The sequence below is a fragment of the Octopus bimaculoides genome, chromosome 2 (assembly GCF_046866305.1).
Source record: "Octopus bimaculoides isolate indiv1 chromosome 2, ASM4686630v1, whole genome shotgun sequence".
NCBI lineage: Eukaryota > Metazoa > Mollusca > Cephalopoda > Octopoda > Octopodidae > Octopus > Octopus bimaculoides.
Window position 1 is genome coordinate 149,912,448 of NC_142929.1, and position 26,741 is coordinate 149,939,188.

General features: G+C 37.7%; 1 protein-coding gene across 8 annotated transcripts in view; it reads right to left on the reverse strand.

Annotated features, from left to right (window-relative positions):
• The window catches only part of LOC106869870 (uncharacterized), a 66,846-nt gene that overhangs the window by 38,919 nt on the left and 1,186 nt on the right, over window positions 1-26,741 (reverse strand). For 6 of the 8 annotated variants that reach the window (XR_016240778.1, XR_016240777.1, XR_016240776.1 and 3 more), the window contains exons 2-5: window positions 25,555-25,622; window positions 20,225-20,284; window positions 14,709-14,828; window positions 8,663-8,785 (exon numbers count right to left, since the gene is read on the reverse strand). Coding sequence is in view for 5 of the 8 variants with exons in the window: in XM_089347918.1 (XP_089204044.1) it covers window positions 8,663-8,785; window positions 14,709-14,828; window positions 20,225-20,284; window positions 25,555-25,615 (364 nt within the window). In the remaining 3 variants the exon portion in view is untranslated. The remainder of the gene's footprint in view (window positions 1-8,662; window positions 8,786-14,708; window positions 14,829-20,224; window positions 20,285-25,554; window positions 25,623-26,741) is intronic. The other 2 variants (XM_014915791.3, XM_089347919.1) reach the window with 2 other exon arrangements.

Here is a 26,741-nt window from a genome sequence, read left to right on the forward strand (position 1 = left end):
CCGTGTGAACGCGATCCTGGTCTCACTGACGGCTATTACATCCAGACTTGGCCACCTGAGGTCGTTGCGCAAGCGTCGTTTCTTCCACGACAACCCCAGGATACGCACATTTATATACTCCACTTTAAGAACCGCCATGGTGGCCAGGAAGTGAGGAAAGGATAAAAGGAGCATTAGTTACCCTCCTGATGCTGTTTGTGGTCGAATGGTTCTCCCATCCTGTCTGTTTTGTTGGGTTCCTCTGGAAACCCTCTTAAAAACCTTTTGCTGGCTATTACACTCGGAGATTCAATGTCATACGGGTAGTTGCGCTTAATGTTTGTATAAGTCTCTAATGTCATTCGCACCATCATTAGGCTTTCCGGTACTATAAAAGTGTTAGGGCTACAGATCACTTCCTCTGTTTCAATCTTCTCGTTTTGTACTATGAGAGCCATTAGCTTTTAATTGCCCCCACCACCACCACCACCACCACACTAGCACGAAATTCCGCTGATGCGTGGATGTTTGTTGTTGTTGAAATGATATTTTTCTTTTCAAAGTTTGTTGTGGTTTTGAGTCTGTTGTGGGTGTTTGTGATGGTGTTGGTGATTGTGGTACTTCTGTTGGTATTATCATCAGTGTGTCTGTTTGCCGTTTCTTGGATTTCTCACTTTTTTCTGTCTCTTGTTTTTTTTTTCCTTTGCCTTTTTGGGCTTCCATTTCATCATCAATTGGATGCATGGAGGAGTCCGTGTCTTATATGTTTTGTTCTAGTGTTGTTTGTTCTAGTACTTTTGTAGTTGTTGTTGCCCTGCTAGTGTAGCTTCCGCCACTGCTGCTGATGTTACTCTCACTACCACCTTTACTGTAACACCTGCCTGTTTTGTCTCCTTGGGTTCAATTTCTGTTTCTATTCCTCTGGCTTTCTGTTGTTGTTCTTATTGTTTTTGTCGACTCGTGGGATGTGGTGCTTTCATTTGGACATTTCTTTCTGCTTTTGTCTTCTGGTTCTGTGAGCATAAAAACCGTAAGTGGCCCGTTGAACCACACTCATGGTACCTCAGCCTTTTGCCCTCAATGTTCACCCTTAGTTCTGCTCCATTCGAGAGGATATAAGGCCTGGCTTTACGTGGAGAACCTCCAAGATAGTCCTGACCCAATTCTCCCTCCTCGATCTTCTAACATCCAAGAGATTCTCCGGCGAGAATCCACCATAAACTCAAGCCTGGTGGGACACCGGTTACCGTAATTCGTACCGCCCTTTTTCCTGTGTACAATACGAAGAGGGTGATTTCATCGATGCTCTGTATCGTTTGCCTCTAGGTCTTGAAAAGGACTTCTACTCCACCGTACTACCTCGCTCTCGCAATGTGAGGGATATTCTGCCATGTGTCTTTCAAGGATTTTTTCACCTGATCGCGTTTAGCATTTTCGAGTTTCCTTGTCCTTGTGTTCACGCACCTGTAGACAACTGTCCGTTTGGCTGTTTCTTCAAGCACGTCGCTTGGAGGTGCCAATTTTACCCTCCTTCTACTTCATTTTGATATATTTTGCTGCCGTGTTTAGTTTTTTTTATTTTAATTTTGTTCTCCAATGAGATGTTAAACGATTCCTTAGCTGCTGTGATATTTACAAAAGTCACTTTTCCGTAGCAAACTCCATTTTCATTAGATTCTTCACACCCGCTGTTGTCAATGTTGTTCTTCGTGCTACTACAATTTCCATGTAGTGAGGAAGACTTTACTCCTTGTTTCCTCTCGCTGTGTATCCACTGTGCTGCATCTGCAATAGAGTGGATGAAATCATTTCCCATATCATGAACGAATGCTCTAGACCTGCCTGAAAACCACTATAAGTTGTGGCAAAAGTACCAGGTAGCGAAAGTGTTACGTTGAAAGCTGTGCGAAAAGTGGGGGCTAGAGAGAGAGACAAGACGGAAAGTGGAAGAGTCGGAGACTAGCAAAATCCTCTGGGATTTTCTAATCCAAGCAGATTAAGTGCAGAGCATAACAGACTGGACCTAGTGGTGGTGCACCACATATGCTATATAATTGACGCTACTTGCCCCTTTGACCCATGAATAGTTAAGAAGGAAGGCGAAATGATAGATAGATACAACTCTCTTAAGTACGAAATAGCACGGCTATGGAAAATGAAGAAGGTGAAGATAGTGTCAGTTACTGTTGGGTCCTTGAGAGCAGTATCTGAAGATATCAAGGGGAATATAAAAGAAATTGAAATTGGAGTGCCCAGTAGAACTGTTGCAAAAGTTTTTCTCCTTAGCACAGCCAGAATAATCAGGAAAGTATTAAATAGCTGAAAAGAACGATTAGCATGGTACCGAAAGCTACAGGTAGTAGGCCCGCTACGCATGCAAGACATCAGGAGTTTCAACAAAATCTGTGATGAAGAGAAAATAATATTTATAAAAGCTTACTTAAATATTATTACTTAATATTTATAAAAGCTTTTACCTGAATGGTACAGGAAATAGCGAAAGATGCTATCAGCTCTCAGAGGATTCGAAAGAGGAGCCAAATTTACTAGCTAATGAGAGATCTTGAATCAAGAGAGTGAAATGCTAATTATAGCCGATCAAACCCTTAGTAACAAAATTGGTGTCAAACGTCGACAAAACTCAGTCACACAACATAATGTAGGATGTACAAGAAAGAGACAAAAATATCAATCATTTTCTGAGTGAGTGCAGGATAATAGCTTAATAGGAGTATAAAAGCAGACACGACTGCTTAGGCAAAAGAATGCATTGGGATGTTTACCAAGTATGTGGCTTCAAAACAACAGAAAAGTAGTATGAACACGAACCACAGTCTGTGATAGAAAATTACTATCACGACATCTTGTGGAACTTCCGCATAAAGACTAGATATACAAATTAAGATCAGATATGATGATAGAGAACACAATAAACAAATACGGTAAGATTATTTGGGAGGGTGGTTAAGTAGATTTCATCGACCCCAGTGTTCAAGTCGTACTTATTTCATTGGCCCCTAAAAGGGTGAATTGCAAAGTCAATTTCTCAAAGAAAATCGTAATTCGAAACTATCGTACAAAAGATATGAGCTTAAAAGTACGACATGAATTATTTCTCGAAACGTCCGACAATATTTCCTATTGGATACTGAAAAATCTAGAAATATGCAAGATCTTTTCTGTAGCTTTTATTTAAGATAGACATTTCCACAACCACGGAGTAATGCAAATAAATAAAGTCAACATAAGCTGCCGAATTTCCAAGGGATCTATCTTGCTTTATAAATACTTTTCCACTTGCCTGTGAACCGAATATAACAGGGGTCAGCTACGAATTACAATACAATATAATATGTATGTATGTATGTATGTATGTATGTATGTATGTGTGTATGTATGTATGTATGTATGTATGTATGTATCTATCTATCTATCTATCTACCTGTCTTTTTCTGTCTGTCTCTTTCTCTCTCTCTCTCTTTGTATGTATGTGTATATATATATATATATATATATATATATATATATATATATATATATATATATATATATATATATATATATATATATATATATATAATTATTAAGTCTAAGGGTTGCAAAAAAATTACGAAATTTAATTACTTCCAGTGGTGTAGCGAGAAGAAAATTAGTCAACAGACTATATATTGTTCATGTAAAATAGTGTACATTTAATACACATTAGAGATGGCCATAAAGGGCTTCGAAATATAGATGGTAAATGTTTTTATTTTTCATTCTTTTTCGAAATTATCCCTATTTTGTGGTGTAGAGCCTTGGCTGCTCTTTCTAGCAGGTTAGATGCCTTTTATGGGCATCTCTAATGTGTATTAAATGTACACTATTTTACATGAATAATATATAGCCTGTTGATTAATTTTCTTCTCGCTACACCACTGGTAGTAATTAAATTTCTTAATTTTTTTTTTTGCTACCCTTAGACTTATTAATTATAAAATGTTTTTGGCTAATTTCTGAAAAATCGGCCTTTTTTTGTATTTGCTGCTGATCAGGTATTCCGCACATGCGCGGTAAATTTTGAAAAATTAGACATATATGCACAAGTCAGACAGAGTGCCTCATGCATATATGGTCGTTCTAGGCTATTTCGCTGATGATAGTTGGCCTGGCAGAATAAATAGTTTATTTTGCTAAAATAACTTGAAACCTGGTTCGAAATATGGATAGTAAATGTTTTTATTTTTCATTCCTTTTCGAAATTATCCCTATTTTGTGGTGTAGAGCCTTGGCTGCTCTTTCTAGCGGGTTACATGCCCTTTATAGGCATGTCTAATGTGTATTAAATGTACACTATTTTACATTATATATATAGATATTATATTATATATATAGATATGAACAGATAGAGCGGAAGAATGAATTCCTCCGCTCGTATGCACTCATCAGACCACACATGGACACCCTAGATGTTATAATCGAAAACCATTGTGGAAAGGCTGATAAGGATGGAGAGGAGGAAAAGGAAAAGGAAAAGGAAAAAACACCCGGAAGTCTCTCTGACCCAGTGGCTCCTCAAAAGAATGGATCACCCACACCTATGAACAACCAGGCAGAAAAGGATAGTGGAGCCAAGGAAGCAGCAAATAGAAGCCCCTCTGTGCCAGTGGTCCTACAAAGGAAAGGAGCCCTCACCCCAATAGATAACCAGTGGAAAATAGTACCCACAAGAAAAGGAAGAACAAAAAGTAGAAAATCGCAAGGTGGATCCAATGCCATCCAAGACACCAAAGGAAAGAAGAAATTTGGAAGGCACCCAAAAACTTGCAAATTTTACCTGCAAGGCAAATGTTAGCATGGGGAAGACGGCAAAAACTGCCGGTTTTCCCACCCGACACCCCGCCAAAACTACAAAGGTTTAAAGGATAAAAACTTCCCTGAGGAAAGACGACAGATGTCCCCAAGGAGAAAATTCAAGGACGTGCGCTCTTCAGAAATCTTACGCAACGCAGCAGCTGAGCAAGAGTCTTTTTTGTGCATGGCGCAAAAGATTATGCAGCAGCTGACGTGGCTACGCCAAGCACAGACGAGGAATCTTGCCCCCCATTGCGCAACACCACCACAGCCAACAGACATGGGATGGCCTCCCCTAACGCCTGCACAGGCATCACGCCAATATTTTTACTAAATATTGGGGGCCTGTTGCATAATAATAATAAAAGCAAAATTTCTTTCCTGAGAGACCTCGCTGCATGCAATCAAGCCCTATGCATAGCACTCGTGGAAACTCACCTCAGCCCTGATATAGAGGATGCAGAAGTACACGTACCAAAATATGTCATACTGCGAACAGACAGAAGGGAAAGGAGCCATGGTGGAGTTGCTGTATACATCCGTGACGACCTCACACCCCAGGTCTTACTGTCATATTCAAATTCGGTATGCGACACCCTAGTTGTATACATAAGACAACATAATATAGTCATATGCAATGCATATTGCCCACCGGATGCTCCAAACCACATAGGCAAATTTGAAGATTGCCTCACTAGAATTAAAGAAATCCTCATGAAACTGGAACACCATGTGACCATATTTCTTATGGGTGATTTCAACTTCCCCAACGTCAAATGGCCCGAAGGTCTCATACTCTCCGGAATGACTTATCGCAAGCAAGCACAGGTGGAATGCCTGCTCAACTTCACCAATGCCCTATTCATGGAGCAAACTGTTCTCAGACCAACTAGAGCGAATAACATTCTAGATCTCTGCTTCACGAACAATACGGACATCATTCATGATGTGAAAGTGACGCCGACATTAGTTTCGGATCACAACATAATAAAGCTGTCTATGTTTGGGCCAAAAGAAACCAGAGACATACAGCCTAAAGGAAGCACCCAAAATCTCTCCAATCTGAACTTCCACAAAGCGGACTGGAAATCGATTCAGAAAGAGATCCTCAGAGAGGATTGGCCAAAATGTCTCTCCACACCAGACATTGACATGAAACTAGAATGTTTCATGTCTATTGTGCAAGCCATAAGCCAGAAATATGTCCCAGAGCACAAGGCCAAAACAAATAGGAACAAGATTCCAAGGGAGAGGAAGATCCTCATGAGACGACGGACAAAAGTTGCAAATCGACTCAACCAGCATCCCAAGAATGGCCAAAGGTCCCGCCTAAAAACGACACTGATGGAGATCGAAAAAAGGCTGCAACAATCCTATGTGAAGTAGAGAGCAGACAAAGAAGCCTGGGTTATAAAAAACATTAAGTCAAACCCAAAGGCCTTCTTTCATTACGCAAAAGAAACAGCCTCAGTACGCTGCAAGATTGGACCCCTCTTCGAAAAGGATGGCTCCCTCACAGACAGTCCAACTAGGATCAGTGAGGTACTGAATGAGCAATTCAAAAGTCTCTTCACCACTCCATTGGAGCACAGACAAGTGAACAAACCAGTGGACTTCTTTGCTACCTCCCCCATAACCAGGGAGGCAGTTACGATGGAATACATCAACATTAGCGAAGAAGATGTACTACTAGCTATACATGAAGTGGACACAAACTCAACTGCTGGCCCTGATGGTTTCCCAGCAATCCTCCTTAAATCGTGTAAGCATGCCCTGGCAAAACCCCTCCAGAGCTTTCTCGCAAACGGAAGACTGCCAAGCAAGCTGAAGGAGGGAATAATATGCCCAATCCATAAAGGGGGAAGCAGAGCAGATGCCAAAAACTATAGGCCTATCTCTCTGACTTCACACATCAGCAAAGTCATGGAAAGGATAATCAGAGGAAAACTAATCGCATTCCTTGAAGAAAATAAATTGCTGAGTGATACCCAACATGGCTTTCGACCAGGTAGGAGCTGCCTGACCCAGCTCTTACAACATTACGACTGGGTGTTGAGGCAGTTACTCAACAACTCAAATGTGGACGTAATATACCTTGATTTTGCAAAAGCTTTTGACAAAGTGGATCATGGTGTGATATGCCACAAACTGCGTGATCTTGGCATAGCTGGAAAACTTGGAGAGTGGTTACATAACTTTCTGAAAGATAGAAGTCAGGCAGTAGTGGCTAATGGAGCCACCTCTATGAAAACACAAATAATGAGCGGTGTTCCACAGGGCACTGTCTTGGGACCATTGCTTTTTATAGTCGCTCTCTCAGATATGCCTTCAAGTGCCCGGATAGCCACTCTTGCAAGCTACGCAGACGATACAAAAGTCTCGCAGAAAATACAGAACTCCAGTGATGTTGCACACCTGCAGCAGGAATTGGACTCAGTTTACAGATGGGCTGAGGACAATAATATGCAGTTTAATGCTGAAAAATTCCAAACCCTGCGCTACCAACGTCCAAAACTGAATATGAAACTTACAGAGTACACTGATCCACAGGGAATTTCACTCCCAGAGCCTAAATCAGTGAGAGACCTGGGTATCGACATGAGTGATGATACCTCTTTCCAAGTGCACATTACCAGAATGGCAACAAAGTGCAGACGATTGGCTGGATGGATCCTGAGAACATTCAGAACCAGAGATAAGGAAACCATGATGATCCTCTGGAAGACATTCATCCTCGGCCGCCTGGATTACTGCTCACAGTTGTGGTCACCCACCAGTCTGAAATTAACAGCAGACCTTGAAGCAATCCAGAGGAGATTCACAAAGAAGATTGTCTCTTTGCAACTGCTCAGCTTCTGGGAAAGGCTGAAACAGCTAAGACTCTACTCCCTGGAGAGAAGGCGGGAGAGGTATGCGATAATATACATCTGGAAGATCCTGGAAGGAATTGTGCCAAATTTTGGCATTGAAAGCTACACCAATGCCAGAACGGGACGACACTGCATAGTGCCAAAGATCCCAGTTACTGCAACAGCTTGGGATTCAGGGGCCCACAGCTTTTTAATATTCTCCCAAAGAGCCTGAGGAATCTGCACAAAGTAGATGTAGGAGTTTTTAAATCAAAGCTGGACCTCTTCCTGTCCAGATGAACCTACCTCGCGGCAGGAGGTGCAAATGAGGGTTGCTAAATCAAACTCCATTCTTCACCAAGTGCCACATATTGTAAGAGGCTCCTTGTAATAACAGTGTAGCAACATGGTGGTGCATCAGCATGGTCGCAGCTCTAAGCCGAAACTTAAAAAAAAAATATATATATATATATATATATATATATTGGTGTGTGTATGTGTGTGCGGGTCTGTGTGTACGTGTGTGTGTGTACGTATATGAGCATGCATAGGAAACGTATGATGAGCAGTCATATAATAAACAACATTCTTTTACAATGGAATATAGATAGGAATGTTTAATGGTTTAAAAAACAGAGCAACTACCAGTTTCCGATCTGATTTTCATTTATTAAATAAAATACTCCTCTTTACTGGATCGGAATTTTCTCTCAAATAAATATGACTTCTTTCCAGACGTCACTTCCTAGACCAACAAGAGACGGAAAGAAAGAGTTTGAGAGAAAAAGAGGCGGAGGATGAAGGAAGGATAGATAGATAGATAGATAGAGAGAGAGAGAGAGAGAGAGAGAGAGGGAGAGGGAGGGAGGGAGAAAGAGAGAGAGAGAGCGGGATATAGAGAAGTGATACATACAGAGAGACAGAATGAGGCAGACAGAGAAAGAAGGGATAGTGAGAGAGGGAGGGAGACAGAGAGACTGTAAAGTAATATTCTTACATACCAGTAGCTGCAATTTCCCATTTATATCTACCATCTGATGTCCTCTTGCAGATATCATACAAACAGGTGCCTGAGTGTGGAATTCTCCGACCAGCTTTATAACACTTACCAGTGTGATGACATCCTAGAAGTTACACAAATATATACTTACTAGCAGAAATACCTGGCTTTTCCCGGGTTAAAGAGAATAATGAAATCTAAAAACGCCGTCTAGACTACGCAACCCTCAACTGTTAGTAGCTACGATACCATATTTCTACATTAATAACTCTCCAATCCATGCCAGCATGGAACATAGACATTAAGTGGAATGCCAGCCTCTCATCTAGGAGGGCCTTGAAATCAATGTTACCACCTGGGGACTATGTGTGTCGTAATGATAATAAAAAGACTCAAAGGAGGTCTGCAACGAAATAATTTTACTCAACACTTTGCAAGTGAATCAGTGGAGGCAAAGATGCGTCTCATTTACTTGACAATTTATGCACCACATTGCAGAAATCACAATGTAAGTATATCTGAAAGGGTAGTCTTACACTGTCGTACCGTTAAATTACAAATAATGCTCATCTGTTATGTTCGGGTTAAAATTTCATCAACATCAAAAATATATGAATTTTCATGGGAGTTATGGCCGTTATACACAGAATATAATTTCCAAATTTCATAAAGATCCGTTCAGTACTTTTGACGTAGTTTTGGATAAGAAAACAAATGACTAATGTGTGTGTTTGTGTGCATGTGTTTGTGTGTGATGGGTGTATATATGTATAGATATCTGTATGCATGTATATATATGTATATATGTGTACATATTACATGTACATCTATATATATATACATCTACACATGTGTATACATATACATGTATGCATATAGATTTATATCTATATATCTATATATCTATGCATATACGTGTACATATACATCTCTTTCTCTCTTTCTCTCTCTCTGAAAGTATCTGTCATTACAGTATCGAAATGTGATTGTTTCAGTTAGTGGAATAACGTGTACATATACATCTATATGTATACATATACATCTCTCTCTCTCTCTCTCTCTCTCTCTCTCTCTTTCTCTCTTTCTCTCTCTTTTTCTCTCTTTCTCTCTCTCTCTGAAAGTATCTGTCATTACAGTATCGAAATGTGATTGTTTCAGTTAGTAGAATAATTTCATTTTTAAAGTGAAAGTATTTGACATGAGTGTTTTTGTTTCACTTTTGACACGTAATACTTAAATAGTGGAGGAGATATTATGTTGCCGTGGGCTCGAACTCTGCAAGAAGTTAAAATTTTTTTTGACTAAAACACAACTGGAACCCTAAGTAAGGCATGTGTAAAATTTGAATGAAATTGGTTGCGTAGTTCTCGAGTTTTAGGGATTCACACAGACAGACAGACAGACATACACTCTCATTTTTATATATATAGATAATTGTACATTCATACATACACACACAACACTAACACACACATGCACACAGACACAGACACAGTACCGGTTACCATTAAAGATAGACGTGTAGCTCATTGTTCCGTCTAAGGAACAGAGGACACCGTCAGAGTAAGCGAATTTGCTTTTTCTATGAGCTGGGTAGAAGTATTGTGTTTTTATTTGTACAGTATATTCTGCCCATCTCTAGGGCATTTCGCTTGCGCTTGGCGGTGTCGAAAATTTGAACATTTGAGAAAATTTGATTGAATTGTTCCAAGCATAGTGTGTGTGGCTGGCTGCTGGTGGGCGTTTCTATGAAATAACCAAGTTCAGCAAGCAGAAACCATTTAAAGATTTTTTTTTCTCACTTTGGTCGCTGGATTACGGACCAGGACTATTGTGTGTTTATTTGACTGCAACGGAGTACCAATTCAAGTCACGGCTGGAGTACGGTGTAGCCCATTTTTTTTCCTGCCACGGATTCTGTGTTTTTCCTTTTTTTAAAAGAAAAAAATCTCTTTCTTTACTGTTTCGTTTACTGAACTATTTCTATTTTTCTGAACTGTCATCATTTTAAGACATTTTTTGTGAACAATTATTTCCTATTTGAATATTTAGTTATGGCAGCAAAAAAGTTAATAGAGAAAACTACTGCTTTGGAGTGGGAGATTGTCCCACCCAAGCAGTGGCTTGAAGACCTTGAGTAGAAGATAGTGGTATTACGGACCTATTCTAGGTCGCGTGATGCTATCGCCCTCTTCGATAGGGATATTATTGATAAAGAGCTGGCAAAATGTTTGCTAGCTAAAAATTATTTTGTGGCCAGGGGTGTCAAATATGCAACGGTGTGGTTGCTTTTTGACACCCCTGAGGAAGCTTGCATTACTGCAAGCCAGGCCCTAGAAGGGGAATTAATATTGTTCCTTCCCACATATTGTGGGAGGAAGGTGATAAGAGCCTGGGTGTGTGGTCTACCCCCGAGCACCGAAGCGGGGTGGATTGGAGATACCATCCGGCACGACCTTGGGGAAAGCGAACCCAGGCTCTTAAATGTAAAAGTGACGCCGGCGGCCGATTGGAGGGGGATCAAAAGCGATTTTGACCCAGTGGAGCCCATCGGCCGTGGCCGAAATAGTCTTTCCAGACTTTTAAAAAATAGCTAGCTGCAGGTATCTGGTGATACTTGAGGGACGCCCCCACCTCCAGGTTTCACTCTTGCCTGGAGCCAGGCCATACTAAAAAGAACTGCCCCCAGGACCATGATAAGGTTCTGGAACAATCACTGGAAGCCCCCTCCCCAACCCGGTCAAAGAGAGAGTTGGATGTGGTTGAGGAGGCTTTAGGACCCTCAACCCAAAAAGGATTAAAAAGGAAGAAAGCGGGCAACAATGGTTACTCGCCGAAGGATCCTAATGCTTCGGGAGGTGGGGGAGAGACTCTGGACAAAGCGGAAGAGCCCCACTCTCCCGAAGTCAGGAAGAAAAGGAAAAACCGAAAGAAGAACGGGTCACTGCAGGTGGACGATGATGTGCCGTCTGCATGTCCTGAAGTTGTGCCACCTACGGTGGAAGAAACGACCCCTACCCTTGAAGATGAAGAATTACTTATCTTTATCTACAAGGGCGGGGAGGTAGAAAAATAGTATAAGAACATAAAGAGACAGTAGATATAGCCTGCACACGGGATCCCAAATGGCCTCCGCAGATAGCTGTGGAGGTCATAAGGATTACCGTGTGGGAAAAGCTTAGAATACTTAAATAAGAATGTCGCATATGGCCGGTTGACCCTAACATGACATATGTCTCGTACATGAATGAGGCTTGGGAAATGGCGGAGTGCAGGAACTCAAGTGGCACTGAAGATAATCTATACTATAAATTGAAGTGTTCTTGATTGTTTGATTAATTGATTGATTGATTGATTGAGTGTCGGCAGATTCACTCGAGAACGGTGCAGTGGAATCACGTGAAATTCAGCACAGAGCGGCAGCATGGTCCGCTCATGTTCGGGGGATTTTTATTGCCCTCCAACACCCATGGTTACCGAGATAATCGATTATTACTTTTTATGATAGGAATATCCCATTCAAAGTGGGGAGGGACGATTTTGTTGCCTTTCCCATGCGCGAAATTTTACGAAAAACCAGCACAATAAAGATTATTTTTTTCCAAGTAATGTGGCTGGGTTTGTTTTTCGAAAATTTTAATCAGAGGCACAGAAAAAAAATAATTTCAATTTTTTGTGCATTAAAAAAAAAAAGTGCTATAGCTCACGCTCTTTCTAATTACTATGTTTGTTTTAACTTCAATTACAAATGTTTTCAAACGTCGACATTCAAACAGCTTTTCCATATTGAGACAAACGGACTCTGCACAATTGTATCCATCCAGGAACGCGTGTTCAATAATTGAAATTCACAATTCTAATCAGTGTGCATGAACGTCCAACCTATGATTGATCTTAAACAGTTTCGATTAACATTCTTGTGTCGCCAACACAACAACCGCACTACCATATATTTTTCTTTTAAGGCGAAGTTATACCACAAATAAGGTTCCATGACTACATGGGGCTATGGGTACACACGTGAAGTTAGTTTTACAATATCGACCCGCAAAATCCTTAGCATCGTATTGTTTTTGGGTTATTCTTACTTTTTTTTTGTTTTTGGAATTTTAAAATTATTTTTAGTTCTTTTTATTATTCAAAATATACATAGGAAATAGCCTTTAACCAAATCCACCACACTGCCCGAGTGAAACCGGGAAAAACAGCTAGTAATAGATATACTGATGGATATATCGATGAATAGGAGGTGAAAAAGCCTCGTTAAGAGGGTTTGAAACCGCATCTTATTGCATTATTTGTAGTGGTTTTAAACCTTGTTTGTTTTTTTTTTCATGTTAAGTAAGAGGTTTTAGTGACTCCTTTTTGTAAGAGGTTTGAAACCTCATATTGATTTAAAAAAAAAAAATATGTTTTCAAGAAAAACCCAATCGGCGGGCGTTGGGTTTCGTCTTTCATTTATTCATTTTATGTCATTTCATTTTCATTCATTAATGTGTTGCCCAGCTCGCAGCTACTTTGTATATTGCCTTTATGGCAAATAAAATGAAATAAAGTGGCTTGCTTCCCAGCCACATGGTTCTGCGTTCAATCCCACGGCGCGGCACCTTGGGCAAGTGTCTTCTACTTTAACCTCGGACGCCGACCAAAGCCTTGTGAGTAGATTTGGTAGACGGAAACTGAAAGAGGCCCGTCGTATATATATATATATATATATATATATATATATATATATATATATATAAATGTATGTATGTATGTGTGTGTCTGTGTTTGTCCCCCCAACATCGCTTCACAACCGATGCTGGTGTGTTTACGTCCCCGTAACTCAGCGGTTCGGCAAAACAGAATGATAGAATAAGTACTAGCTTACAAGGAGTAAGTCCTAGGGTCGATTAGCTCGACTAAAAGGTGGTGCTCCAGCATGGCCACAATCAAATGGCTGAAACAAGTAAAAGAGTATATATATATATATATATATAGAAATACCCGGCTTTGCCCGGGTTAAAGAGAATAATGAAATCTAAAAACGCCGTCTAGACTACGCAACCCTCAACTGTTAGTAGCTACGATACCATATTTCTACATTAATAACTCTCCAATCCATGCCAGCATGGAACATAGACATTAAGTGGAATGCCAGTCTCTCATCTAGGAGGGCCTTGAAATCAATGTTACCAACTGGGGACTATGTGTGTCGTAGTGATAATAAAAAGACCCAAAGGAGGTCTGCAACGAAATAATTTTACTCAACACTTTGCAAGTGAATCAGTGGAGGCAAAGATGCGTCTCATTTACTTGACAATTTATGCACCACATTGCAGAAATCACAATGAAAGTATATCTGAAAGGGTAGTCTTACACTGTTGTACCGTTGAATTACAAATAACGCTCATCTGTTATGTTCGGGTTAAAATTTCATCAACATCAAAAATATATGAATTTTCATGGGAGTTATGGCCGTTATACATAGAATATAATTTCCAAATTTCATAAAGATCCGTTCAGTACTTTTGACGTAGTTTGGATAAGAAAACAAATGACTAATGTGTGTGTTTGTGTGCATGTGTTTGTGTGCATGTGTGATGGGTAGTAAATGACTTTTGCAACAATAGATAAATATTTCAAGAAAAGAAATATTAGAATCAATATCCATCCTCCTAATGTATGTCGGCGAACTGACAGATTCGTTAGCACATCAAGCAAAATACTTAGAGGCATTTCACACATCTTAACGTTCCGAGTCCTAAGTCGACTTTGTTTTTCATTTTTTTATTTTTTCGTGGTCGGTAAAATGAATACCTTTTACACACTGAAGTAGATATATTCGACTTACTCCTCCGTCAAAACTGATCAGCTTGTGCCAAAATTTGAAAGCGATATTCATTGGTAAAATATTTTACTTTTTGTATGGGGTAGTCTATCTCATAATCAGCCGGAACATTGAGCAAAAGTCATTTACTAAGTATAATAATGCTCGGGTTTTATCATGAAAAGCATGCATTTTATGATAAAATTTTTCAAAGACAAAATCCGTACAAACCTACCGGTTGCTATATATCGCACAAAAGATCTCCTTCCTCTTCTTTCACACATGTAATACGAGCAAGGTCTATTTGAGTTTACTTTTGATCCATATTTCCAGCAAACCCCGTTCATCAAGCAACCTGTAAGTTAAAAGAAATACGATAGATTTTGTTTATATCAGAAACTGTCTGTGATATATATTGTAATTATAGCACAACAAATGTATATCTTTATCTATCTATCTATCTATCTTTCTGTCTGTCTATATATCGATATAAATCTATCTATCTCTCTATAAGATTAAATTTTATTTTAATTGTGTATATTGGTATATGCTAGAGTTTTTTAGAGTGAATTTATTAAGAACATTATCATCATTATTATTGTCATGTAAGTGTGTCTTTATTTTAGTCTAGTTTGAATGTTATATTTTTTTAAAATTGTTTTCTACGGCATGATTTCTTTCTTTCTTTCTTACGTTCTTTATTTATTTATTTATATATTTATTTTGATGATTATTACTCTAACGGATTTTATAGCGTTCTAAATTGAACAGTAAATGAAATTATAATATAAAATTTTTAGGTTTAGATTTGAGGAAATTTACCGTTTGCTCGTTCATTGCACATTTGGGATGGAAAGTTGTGTGCCATCTATTACTTTTTCATCCTGTTTTGTATATTTTCATGGGTCAACTATGAAAATTAGATTTGAATGGTTCCTGTTTTTTTTGGATGTGTATTGCTAATAATAATGACGGTGATGAGAGCAATAATAATGGGACCCTGAGGAGATGGAGTATCCTATATTTTATAATATTTTATGATATGTATTAATCATTCTGGATGTTCTATCGAAATGATCTATTTATTTGTTATTATTATTGTTATTATTGTTATTGTTGCTGCAATAAAGTATTTTCAACAGATTAATTTTGAGCTCTATTTAAATTTGATATATATTCAAAGACTCAACTGTGAGTTTTCTGCTAAGATTGTTAACAGATACTATATTTTTTACCAATTTTTTTTGGTTAAAAAAATATATATTTAATATATATATATATATATATATATATATATATATACTAGCAGTGTAACCCGACCTTGTCCGGGTGTGACTTATTACGCCATCTACGATAAGTCTTGCTAGGTGAAAATCAACTAAAAAAGAAAGCCTTACAACGAAAAAACCCTTGTGAAGTAAATATGTTCATAATTCAAAAGACGATGAAATTAATAGGGAAAGTCTGAAGGCTGTTTTTGTTACATTATTAAGCGTACGTAAATTTCATCCGTCTAATTGGCTATAGAAATGCTTGTGCAAAACAACTTTTTGCGCTGCCCTGATTATACATAGCAGGGTAATGACTTTTAGCAGGAGGTAGGACGGTAATTTGTGATGAAGCAATTGCTGGCGAACTGATGCTACACAGTTTTGCCAGAATTCTATCAGATTAGGCAGATGTTAATGCACCATTTTGCATTATGTTCAAAGTAGCTTCTGGAATGTGGTGAATTGCTGCAGTCTGTTACTGTCATTTTAAACCGGTTGTTTTCTTTCCCCCAGCAAACTCTCTTCTTTGGAGGCATAATCTATGTATATATTAAACATAGCAACAAAAGTTATAATAGATGGCAGGGTCGGTAATTTTCACATTTCTGTAATTTTTCAGATTAACATCCGCACGATTACCTAACCCTAAAACTCTAAACCTAACCGTAACACCAACCGCAATACTAACCCTAAACCCTATCCCTAACCTTAAAACCCTAACCCTAAAACCGTAACCGTAACACTAACCCTAATCCTAACCCTAAAACCCTAACCCTGACCCTAAAACCCTAACCCTAACACCCTAGTGAAAATCGTGGTATATTTACCAAACATTGACGAACATGAGTTATATTGTAGTTAATGATTGTGTGTACAGGTAGAAGGGAAGAAATATAAAAGTTGCTAGAAACAACAGCTAAATCTCCCTTAAATCACACTAAGTAAACGGAATTTTAAAATTTTTTCATCAATGGAATTTTTTCGATGTGAACTTTCCAGTGCAGTAATTACGCGCTCAACATATAGGAGAGAGAGGGAGAGAGAGGGAGAGAGAGAGAGAGAGAGAGAGAGAAAGAGAGAGAAAATGATACATAAACCATAACACTAACACCCTAGTGAAAATCGTGGTATATTTACCAAACATTGACGAACATGAGTTATATTGTAGTGAATGTTTTGTGAGAGAGAAGAGAGAGAGGAAGAGTGGGGAGAGCTGATTTTTAATTCTCAATCGCAGAATAATGCTAATAATATAGCCTGAACAGGATAAACTATCCCTATTTTGCAGAGAAAAGTGTAGGTGACTAGCTGTGGACTCGAACTCGAATTAAAAATCACCTCTTTAACTTTCTATAAAAAAAGACATCTCAACGCTTCTAAAAGCAAGCTTCGCTTGTTTATTTACGTTTGTCGTAATTTGAATTTAACATATGAGAGCGTCTCATAAAGCGAGATTTATATATCTTAATTTGCAGAGAAATTTGTAGTGGGTAGTTTAGTTTAATCGGCAAAAGCATCGTCACATGTAATGACGGGATGTGAGTTCGAGTCCACAGCTAGCCACCTACACTTTTCTCTGCAAAATAGGGATAGTTTATCCTGTTCAGGCTATATTATTAGCATTATTCTGCGATTGAGAATTAAAAATCACCTCTTTAACTGCTTAAAAAAAAAATATATATATTTACAAGATATAATTTTTGCCTCTTTTTATGGAGACAAAAGGGTTTATAAGACTGCAAAAAAGGAGTGCTCAAATGAAATCGAAACAAAGATAAAAAAAAATCATTGATTGGACAACAAACATCAAAGTCGAGTCAACGACTTTATATAAAACCTCACTTTCATACATTTGATCGTATATAAATATTACCATAGCCTTTAACACACAAAGAAAACATATACAAAACACTGAAGGTAAAAAAATATATATGCAATTAAAAATACAAATATATAGAACGGCCTATCAAGAATGTGTATACAATTGACTAAAAATTCTAAAAGGTATCATGCGACTAAAAATTTAAATAAAATAAAATATCAATCGATTAAAAAATTTCTTACTACAATTAAAAATATATTAAAACAGTTTATTTCATAAAGATCAAGGAAGGTTGGACTTCAGGAGCGTAAAAAGTTCCACAAAATCAAGTCAAACACACCTATGGCTATTTCGGAAGTTCACTGCTGCCGTTCGATTATGAGTTAAGGTGCATCTCGACAATGACCCCCCCCCCCTCATCAGGATGAACAGGAATTTCAACAATTAGTCGTCCGACTAATTTTGAACGACTTATATGTATAGCCTTTATGGAAATGAGGGACATATACATCTGTGTTCATTTGTGTGTTTCCTTTCTTTTATGTTTTAGTTAAATTCGTGGGGAATTTATGTATGCATGCGGTGTGTATAGGGATATAATATGTGTGGGAGTTTATATTGGGGATGTTGGAAAAAAGACTATTGAGTAGTTGACCTCTTTGCTGGGTTATGTATGTTTGTGAGTGAGTTAGTCTATGTCCTGGTCGAACTCTTTGAGGGACTCCTAGGTATTGGTGGAGGGGCGAAATTATATTAATAATGGGGCTCACAGTTATGATAGGATGTACCTCTTTCCATGTGGGCAAGGATTTAAGATTTCACTTGTACTATTCAGGTAATTGCCTAGGAACTGGGAGCTCTTTAAATTCGCTCTTTCCTCGTTCATACATAATCTGCACTGGCTGCTGGTATTGAAATGCGCTTTACATTTTTCCGGAATTTTCCACTGTATGCTGTACTCGATGGCGCTTTTTTTAAAATGACCATACGTGTTTGACCAGGGTTGTGGCGTTACATCTCCCCAGGAGGTTATTATAGTGGATTCTGAAGGAGCCTTCCGTTGCTTCCACGTACTTTCGCACGTTTGGTTGCCAGTTTGGTCCAATTGCTGTTACTTATGTCTCTTGTACGACGGTTTCTGTGTTACAGTGGCCTCTGTCTCAAGTATGGGTCAACTTACTAAAATATTTTTTACATTAGGTGCACAGCCAAATGAAATCCTCAGGGTGTGCCAATTAAATATTTTGCTGAAGCTATTTGTACAGGGAAAGTGCTTATCTGTGAAGTGCAAGAAAATCTCATCTTCTTGGGTTTTAACACTTAAAGAGAAGAGTGGCTCTTTCTCTTAGAGAGGATAGGTTCTAGCATTTAACTAATTATATCCATGAAACCGCTGGATATATATAAATATAAGAATTCCGGCCATGATGAAATACCACAACGTATAGAAAATACGTATTCGCCTTTATATATTTAATCATTTATATTGAACACTCAATATTTCATCTATTCAATAAGACATATTCCATATATTCAATAAGACATTCAATACTTTATTTCATTGTACCATCCATTTTTATTTTATATTATATATTGTATATTATATTATATATTGTATATTCCATATCCCACATTGGTTTTGCAGGAATATAAATAAAACATAAAAAACAGACAGTGTTGGAACTCTTTTAAACAAAATAATATATTCCTCTATACACAATCATACAAAACCCCCTTTTTTGTATTTATTTTTACTCGCATATATATATATATATATATATATATATATATATATATATATATTAACACACTTCAAATTTACAGAAAACAAAGGACGAAAACAAAAGAAGGAACAACAAACAAGTGTATTAGTTTAACGCTCGGGAAGAATGGTAAAGTCTTTGGCGTTTCGAGCCTACGCTCTTCTATGTATACATTAATCAGTGTATTTATATCTGTGTATAGTAAACACATGAATATTACAAATTCAAAGATAATAATTACACAAATATTCATATGTTGCAAATATTTGTGTGATTATTTTTGAAATTGTAATGTTCATGTGTATACTATGCACAGGAAATATTTCGAATACTATCATTCGTCGTTAAGGTACTATTACAAATTTCTCATCTCTAATTTTGCTGGGTCTCATTAACTGGTCATTTGCATTTAATTATACAATAATTGATGTTTTCATGGTTTATAGATTATAAATTACAGATATTTCTTCCAGAGTAAAAGAGAGCTAAATATGTAGCGATAATAAGAAATATGATGCAGACTAAAAGGGTAAAGACTCCCTTCGGTCATGAATAACCGTGGGATTGCACCTAGATAGTCATCCTCTGAAATACAAGTCCGGGTAAGATTGTTTTTCTGAAAGATCAGCAGTAGCCCCTGCATATTGCCTCTCCTCTCCACGCCACTGATGTTATCTAAGGGAGAGGCAAAGACCGATACAGTTTAGAACCAGTGATGTAGCATCTCATTTCAACAGCAAAGGGAACTGGAACAACGTGCAGTATAGTGTCTTTCTCAAGAACACAACACACAGACCGGTCCGAGAATTGAACTCATTACCTCATGATTGTGAGCCGAAGCTCTAACCACTGAGTCATATGCCTTCAAGAAGATTAATTATGTAAAAATACTTACCCTTCATCCTGAAATTATTGCTCGATCCAAAAGGTACATTAACCGTACACTGTTTTGTCACTGCAAAAATATAAAGAGTTGGGAAACACTGGTCTCATTATATCATTTAAATAACATTTTTATGCTTAAACACATTTATTTATACTTAACATTATTTCATTTCAATATTCTTTCTAATTTTAGCATAAGGCCAGAAATTGGCTGGGAGCGGGGAAGTTGATTAAAATGGCCTTAGTACTGAACCGATACTGATTTTATCGGAAACGAAACGGAGATGGGCAAAATTTATTTCGGCTGTATTTGAACGCAGAATGTAAATTGCTGTAAGAAGAATTTCAATATCGATAACTCTTACAATGTAGAGGTGTTTACGTAGATCGTAAAAGAACAGTCACAACATTCCCATATGAAATATTAATTTCGAGTGACCTCCTTTAAAATTTCCATTTTATAGGAAAGGTGTAAATGTAAAGTTATGATATTTAACTGCTCCCACGATTATAAGAATTATTAGTGAAATCAGCTCGAGTTTTCAAGGTAGAATTAGGGAGAAAAATTTACACGTTAGCACCAATATTCTCTTATATCCCCTCTCTATCTGTCTATCTATCTATCTATCTATCTATCTATCTATCTATATAAGAGTGTAATGATAGATGGTGTTCGATCAAGCGCAGCAAGAGTCATCAGTGGAGTCCCACAAGGTACTGTATTTGGCCCACTTTTCTTCATTATTTATATCAATTGCATCATTGAAGTTCATTAATTGCAATATTAGAACTTTTGCGGATGACTAAGATTGTGAAGGTCATCGACCGAACAGGAGATCGGACAAATCTCCAACCGGTTCACCTCGATAATTATCCGACGGGCAGTTAAACACAATGTGCAGTTAAACAAAAATAAATTTTAATTAACCCACTCCCTTAAAGAGACTGCGCTTAAGCTATTATATATTCTTCCCTCGAGGGAAAACCTCGTGACACCAAACACCTCTAGGATCCTCGACAACAACTGAAGCTGGAGGACCCACATAAACAGCAAATTCGACACTACTCGCAGGGCGAGCTCCTGGAACCGCAAGACCTTTCAGTCTAGAAACTCTGCTACATTATCCTTCCCTTCTCCATCTTTACCCGCCCTTATCTTGAATACTGCTGCCTGCAGACTAATCGCAAGGAAAATACACATGGCAGGTCTTGGTTATTGTGATCGCCTGGAGAAATACAAACTTTGTTCCCTCTAGCACTGCCGTGAAGACTATATCATTTCTATGATGTGGAATATACTCTAACAGCACTGCACAATTGATAATGACATCAGCTTAAAAAGACAATCAAGGCTTGGACCCTATTCCAACTATATTATCATGCTCGCGTTACACCACAACGCTGAAACACAACTATTTCACCTCAACTAGCCCTGCTCTCTTAAACCTCATACCAAGACACATAAGGGAACAAGAAAAAGATCTCATAATATTCTAAAGCCAACAACTGATGAAGAGCCATTTTCTATGTTACTTGTCCTGTTTTCCATTTGTCTCTCCTGTTGTTTGCGTATTGAACTCATTTGTTTTCGTATTTCATGTTGTTTAGTTGGTGACGTCCTGTAGTCATATATGCACATATATATATATATATATATATATATATATATACTCTTTACTCTTTTACTTGTTTCAGTCATTTGACTGAGCCCATGCTGGAGCACCGCCTTTAGTCGAGAAAATCGACCACGTAAACACACCAGTATCGGTTGTCAAGCGATGGTGGGGGTGGGGGGCAAATACGCACACGCACGCGCACACACACACGCACACATACACACACACACACACACACACACACACACACACACACACACACACACATATATGTATATATATATATATATATATATATATAGAGAGAGAGAGAGAGAGAGAGAGAGACGATAGGATTCTTTCAGTTTCTGTCTACCAAATCCACTCTGAAGGCTTTGGTCGGCCCGAGGCTGTAGTAGAAGACACTTGCCCAAGGTGTCACGCAGTGGGACTGAGCCCGGAACCATGTAGTTGGTAAGCAAGCTACGTACCACACAGCCACTCCTAAAATTCTGGACGGTTTCCTTGTTTAAGCTGGTGAATGCTGCCATAATCCTTGCCTTCAGTTTGTCTTTAGTGTTATAAAGAGTTTTGTTGGTCTCTCGGTCAACTACGCCCCACACATAATAATCAAATATTTGCAGTCTGGGGAGTTAGGTGGCCAGATGTTATGGGTGATGTTGTCGCAGAAATTGTCTGACAACCATCTGCTTGTGTGGCATGGTGCAGAGTCCTTTTGTCAGACATAGGGTCTTCTAGCAGGCACCCTCTTGATCCAGAGCAGTGCTACCTCCTCCAGGCACTCGATGTAGGCTACCATATTGAGTGTGGAGCTGTGTAGGAAGATGAATGGAGGCATAAAGCCGTCATCACAAGTGATTACTCCAAACACTATGATGTTGACTGAATGTTTGATTTTATCATTCTCAGTACATGATATTTTGGGACACGGCAATCCAACGGTTGTTCTGCGTGTTCACCATCTGTTCGTATTGACGATTCCAAATTTCTGCTAGACTGAAGAGTGTCATGGTGCTGTTTTTCTCACAGACGGTGCCCAACTGACCCTAGTATACTATGTAGTCGACAAAATCAAAAACAAACAATGCGCATGCACGAAATTAAAAATATAAAATGGCGACAATTGACCCATTGCACCCTGTACATATATGGACATGTATGTATACATATATATGTATAGCAACAGATGAACACACACACACACACACACACACACACACACACACACACACACACACACACACACACACACACACACACAACACAGTGATATATATGTATATATGTGTGTATATATATATATATAGGCGTAGGAGTGGCTGTGTGGTAAGTAGCTTGCTTACCAGCCACATGGTCCCGGGTTCAGTCCCACTGCGTAGCAACTTGGGCAAGTGTCTTCTACTATAGCCTCGGGCCGACCAAAGCCTTGTGAGTGGATTTGGTAGACGGAAACTGAAAGAAGCCCGTCGTATATATGTATATATATATATATATATATATATATATATATATATATATATATATGTATGCGTGTTTGTGTGTCTGTGTTTGTTCCCCCCAACATCGCTTGACAACCGATGCTGGTGTGTTTATGTCCCCGTAACTTAGCGGTTTGGCAAAATAGACCGATAGAATAAGTACTAGGCTTCCAGAGAATAAGTCCTGTGGTTGATTTGCTCGACTAAAGGTGGAGGTCCAGCATGGCCGCAGTCAAATGGCTGAAACCAGTAAAAGAGTAAAGAGTATATGTATATATACATACATACATGCATACATTTATACTTTTAATATGCATACATAGGTATATATACATATATATGCCTGCTAATCTTTACAGCCCGTTACATCGGAGCATTTTTCATCACTTTGTAGCGGTTTGTAGATAAAACATCACACAAATACCTCGTCTGTACATCTAATGCATTGGGACGAATATATTCAGCAGGCAGCATTCAGCACCCTCACGCATACACTTAGACAAGCTTTGTCATGCACATTTACCTACATTTTGTTTGTAATAAACTCTTTAAACTTCCCATAATATTATCGGGTAAACCGGACGGTTGCATCAACTTAGGGCATGCATTCTATTTTAGGTTGATTATTTCTTTCACATAAGCTATGACATGCTGAAATTTACGTGTGTGGTATCAAATTGTTTGTTTCAATCGTTACTTAACATTCGTTAAATATTATCACTAATACTACCAATATCGATTTTTAAAATTGAAAAAATTTCTAGTGACCCAAACAAAAATAGAAATAATATATTATATATTATATTGGCGTTATTACAGAGTCAAACAGCACTATCATCTGAAGCAGATAATATACACCCAGAAAAATAAAGAAATAAATTTTGATCAAGCTATTCTTTATTAGGGCACTTATATACTGAATACCATTAGTTATTTTTAATGTCCTCATATTTTCAGTACACAAAGTGTCATGATTGCCAATGATTTAAATATATGATAAATTGATAAATATTAGAAAAGATTTCGGTTAGTAATTGATAAATAGGAATGAGTTAACTTAAAACTTCAAAAATAAACATCTACATATTTGAAAAACTGACTCACAAAATAGAAGTGTGTTATCTTTTTTTTTTAATTTTTTTTTTTTTTTTTTGACCAAGTAACAAATTTCTATATTTATTTTTCCCTAATTTAACGTGAATGGAAGGCAGTGAGCTGGTGGAATGGTTTTCACCCCGGGCAAAATGCTTAGTGGCATTTTCGTCCGGGTTTACATTCTGAGTTCAAATTCCGCTGAGATTCACTTTGCCTTTCATTCTTTCGGGGTCAATAAAATAAGTACCGGTTGAGCCCTGGGATCGATGTAATCAACTTAAACCTCCTCCGAAATTGTTACCCTTGTGGCGAATTTTTGAAATCAATGTTTTAAAGTGAAAGGAATAATTTTATGGGAATTAGCATTCCTTATTTCTAATACTATGATTTAAGTAAATCTAAATACCAAGTATTGAACAAGGCAACAAGTTAATAAAAGTACCAAAACATCACAACATTTAGTAATATTTCAGTAAATCGTTATATGTAACTTTTCTGCCCATTTTAACAGAAGTCGTTAAATACGGATATTGCATTCTTATGGTGTATTTCGTGATTGCATTTGATTTGTAATGTGTTTTATGGGAGACTGTGTATTGTGAGTGCCACTTTTGTATTTTGTTGGGATCAGTTTGTGAAATAAATTAAAATACACGCACTGGATGTAATTCACTTTTTACAGCTTTTTACAAATTTGTTAGAAAATTTTCGTTATAAGACTGTGGTCTTAGTAATAACATATAAACCCACCAATATTTTACTTTTATTTTGTTTTTTTTTTATGTTATGTAGCTTGTGCTTGTGTTTCTTGGTGTAATATCGCGTTCCTCTTATGTGTTTTTAATTTTCTATGTTTGTATACATATGTTTTTTCATTTGCTTTTATTTTTTCTAGTGCAGAAATAAGTAAACAAATGAAACATGTGAAATATTTATGGGCGCAATGTAAACAAAAGAGTAACAAGACAGCATATAACACGCTGATACCTGTTTATAAACGAATGAAAGATATACAATTGGACATTGAGGATATATAAGTATGACGACATATATGTATGAAGTTGCTACACTAAATAGGAACTTGAGTTTATACACTGTACACAGATTAATGCTTGTATGGAGGAATACATAGGAGGATAAAATTTACTTACCTTGCGAAAATGCTTGTATGTACACTATACAAAAACTGCTTAAAAGCAGAAAATACCTCATGTTTTTCCTGAAATAATTATGATTAGAGTTTGAACGAGAAAAATATATGTATATCAATACCACAATCAAAAGAAGAGTAACGAAATTCGGTGTTCCTTTCTGAGTTACCTGAACCTGCTATGGGAAATGAAGTGATACATAACACTATAGACCTGGTCAGTAAATAAAGGCCCAAATAATGGTGTTGCATTTGGCGAATGCATTATAATTACCCATTCATCACCGAAAATCTACACAAAATCCTTGTGCATAATTACACAAATATGACTTGCTCCTAACCATAACTATTGTAGAACATGCACTCTCAGTCTTCTTCATTGCGGAGTCAACACATTACTTTTAATTTCTTAAGAACGGGGCCATGTTTAAGCTAAGTATATAATTATTAGAAGAAAGTGATACTACAGTGAAATAACAGGACATAATGTAATTCAGAGAATAAGATTCGCAAAAGTACATGTGTTTAAAACATTGGCATACAGGCGCAGGCGTAGCTGTGTCGTAAGAAGCTTACTGCCTAAAAACATAGATCCAGGTTCAGTCTTACTGCGTGACACCTTGTGCGAGTGTCTTCTACTATAACCTCAGGCAGATAAAAGCCTTGTGAATGGAATTGGTAGACGGAAACTGAAGGAAGCCCGCCTTATATATATATATTATGCATATATCTATGTGAGCATATCTTTGTGTTTGTGTTTGTCACCTCACCATCGCTTGACAACCAATGTTGATGTGTTTACGTTCCCGTAACATAGCGTTTCAGCCAAAGAGAATGGTAAGAGTAAGTACTAGGCTTTAAAAAAGTCATAGGTTCGATTTCTTCGACTAAAACTCTTTAAGGAGGTGCCCCAGCATTGCTGCTGTCAAATGGTTGAAACAAGTGAAAGAATAAAAGAATAAATACACCGATAATCCATATGACATTATTAATAAAATTTAAATACATACAATAAATAGATACAATAAATGCTTAAATGCGCGAAACGCTTAGCGGTATTTCGCCTGTTTTTTATGTTCTGAGTTCAAATTCCACCGAGGTCGACTTTGCTTTTCATCTTTTCGGGGTTGATAAATTAAGTACCAGTTGCGTACTGGATCAATCTTATCAACTGGCCCCCTCCCCAGA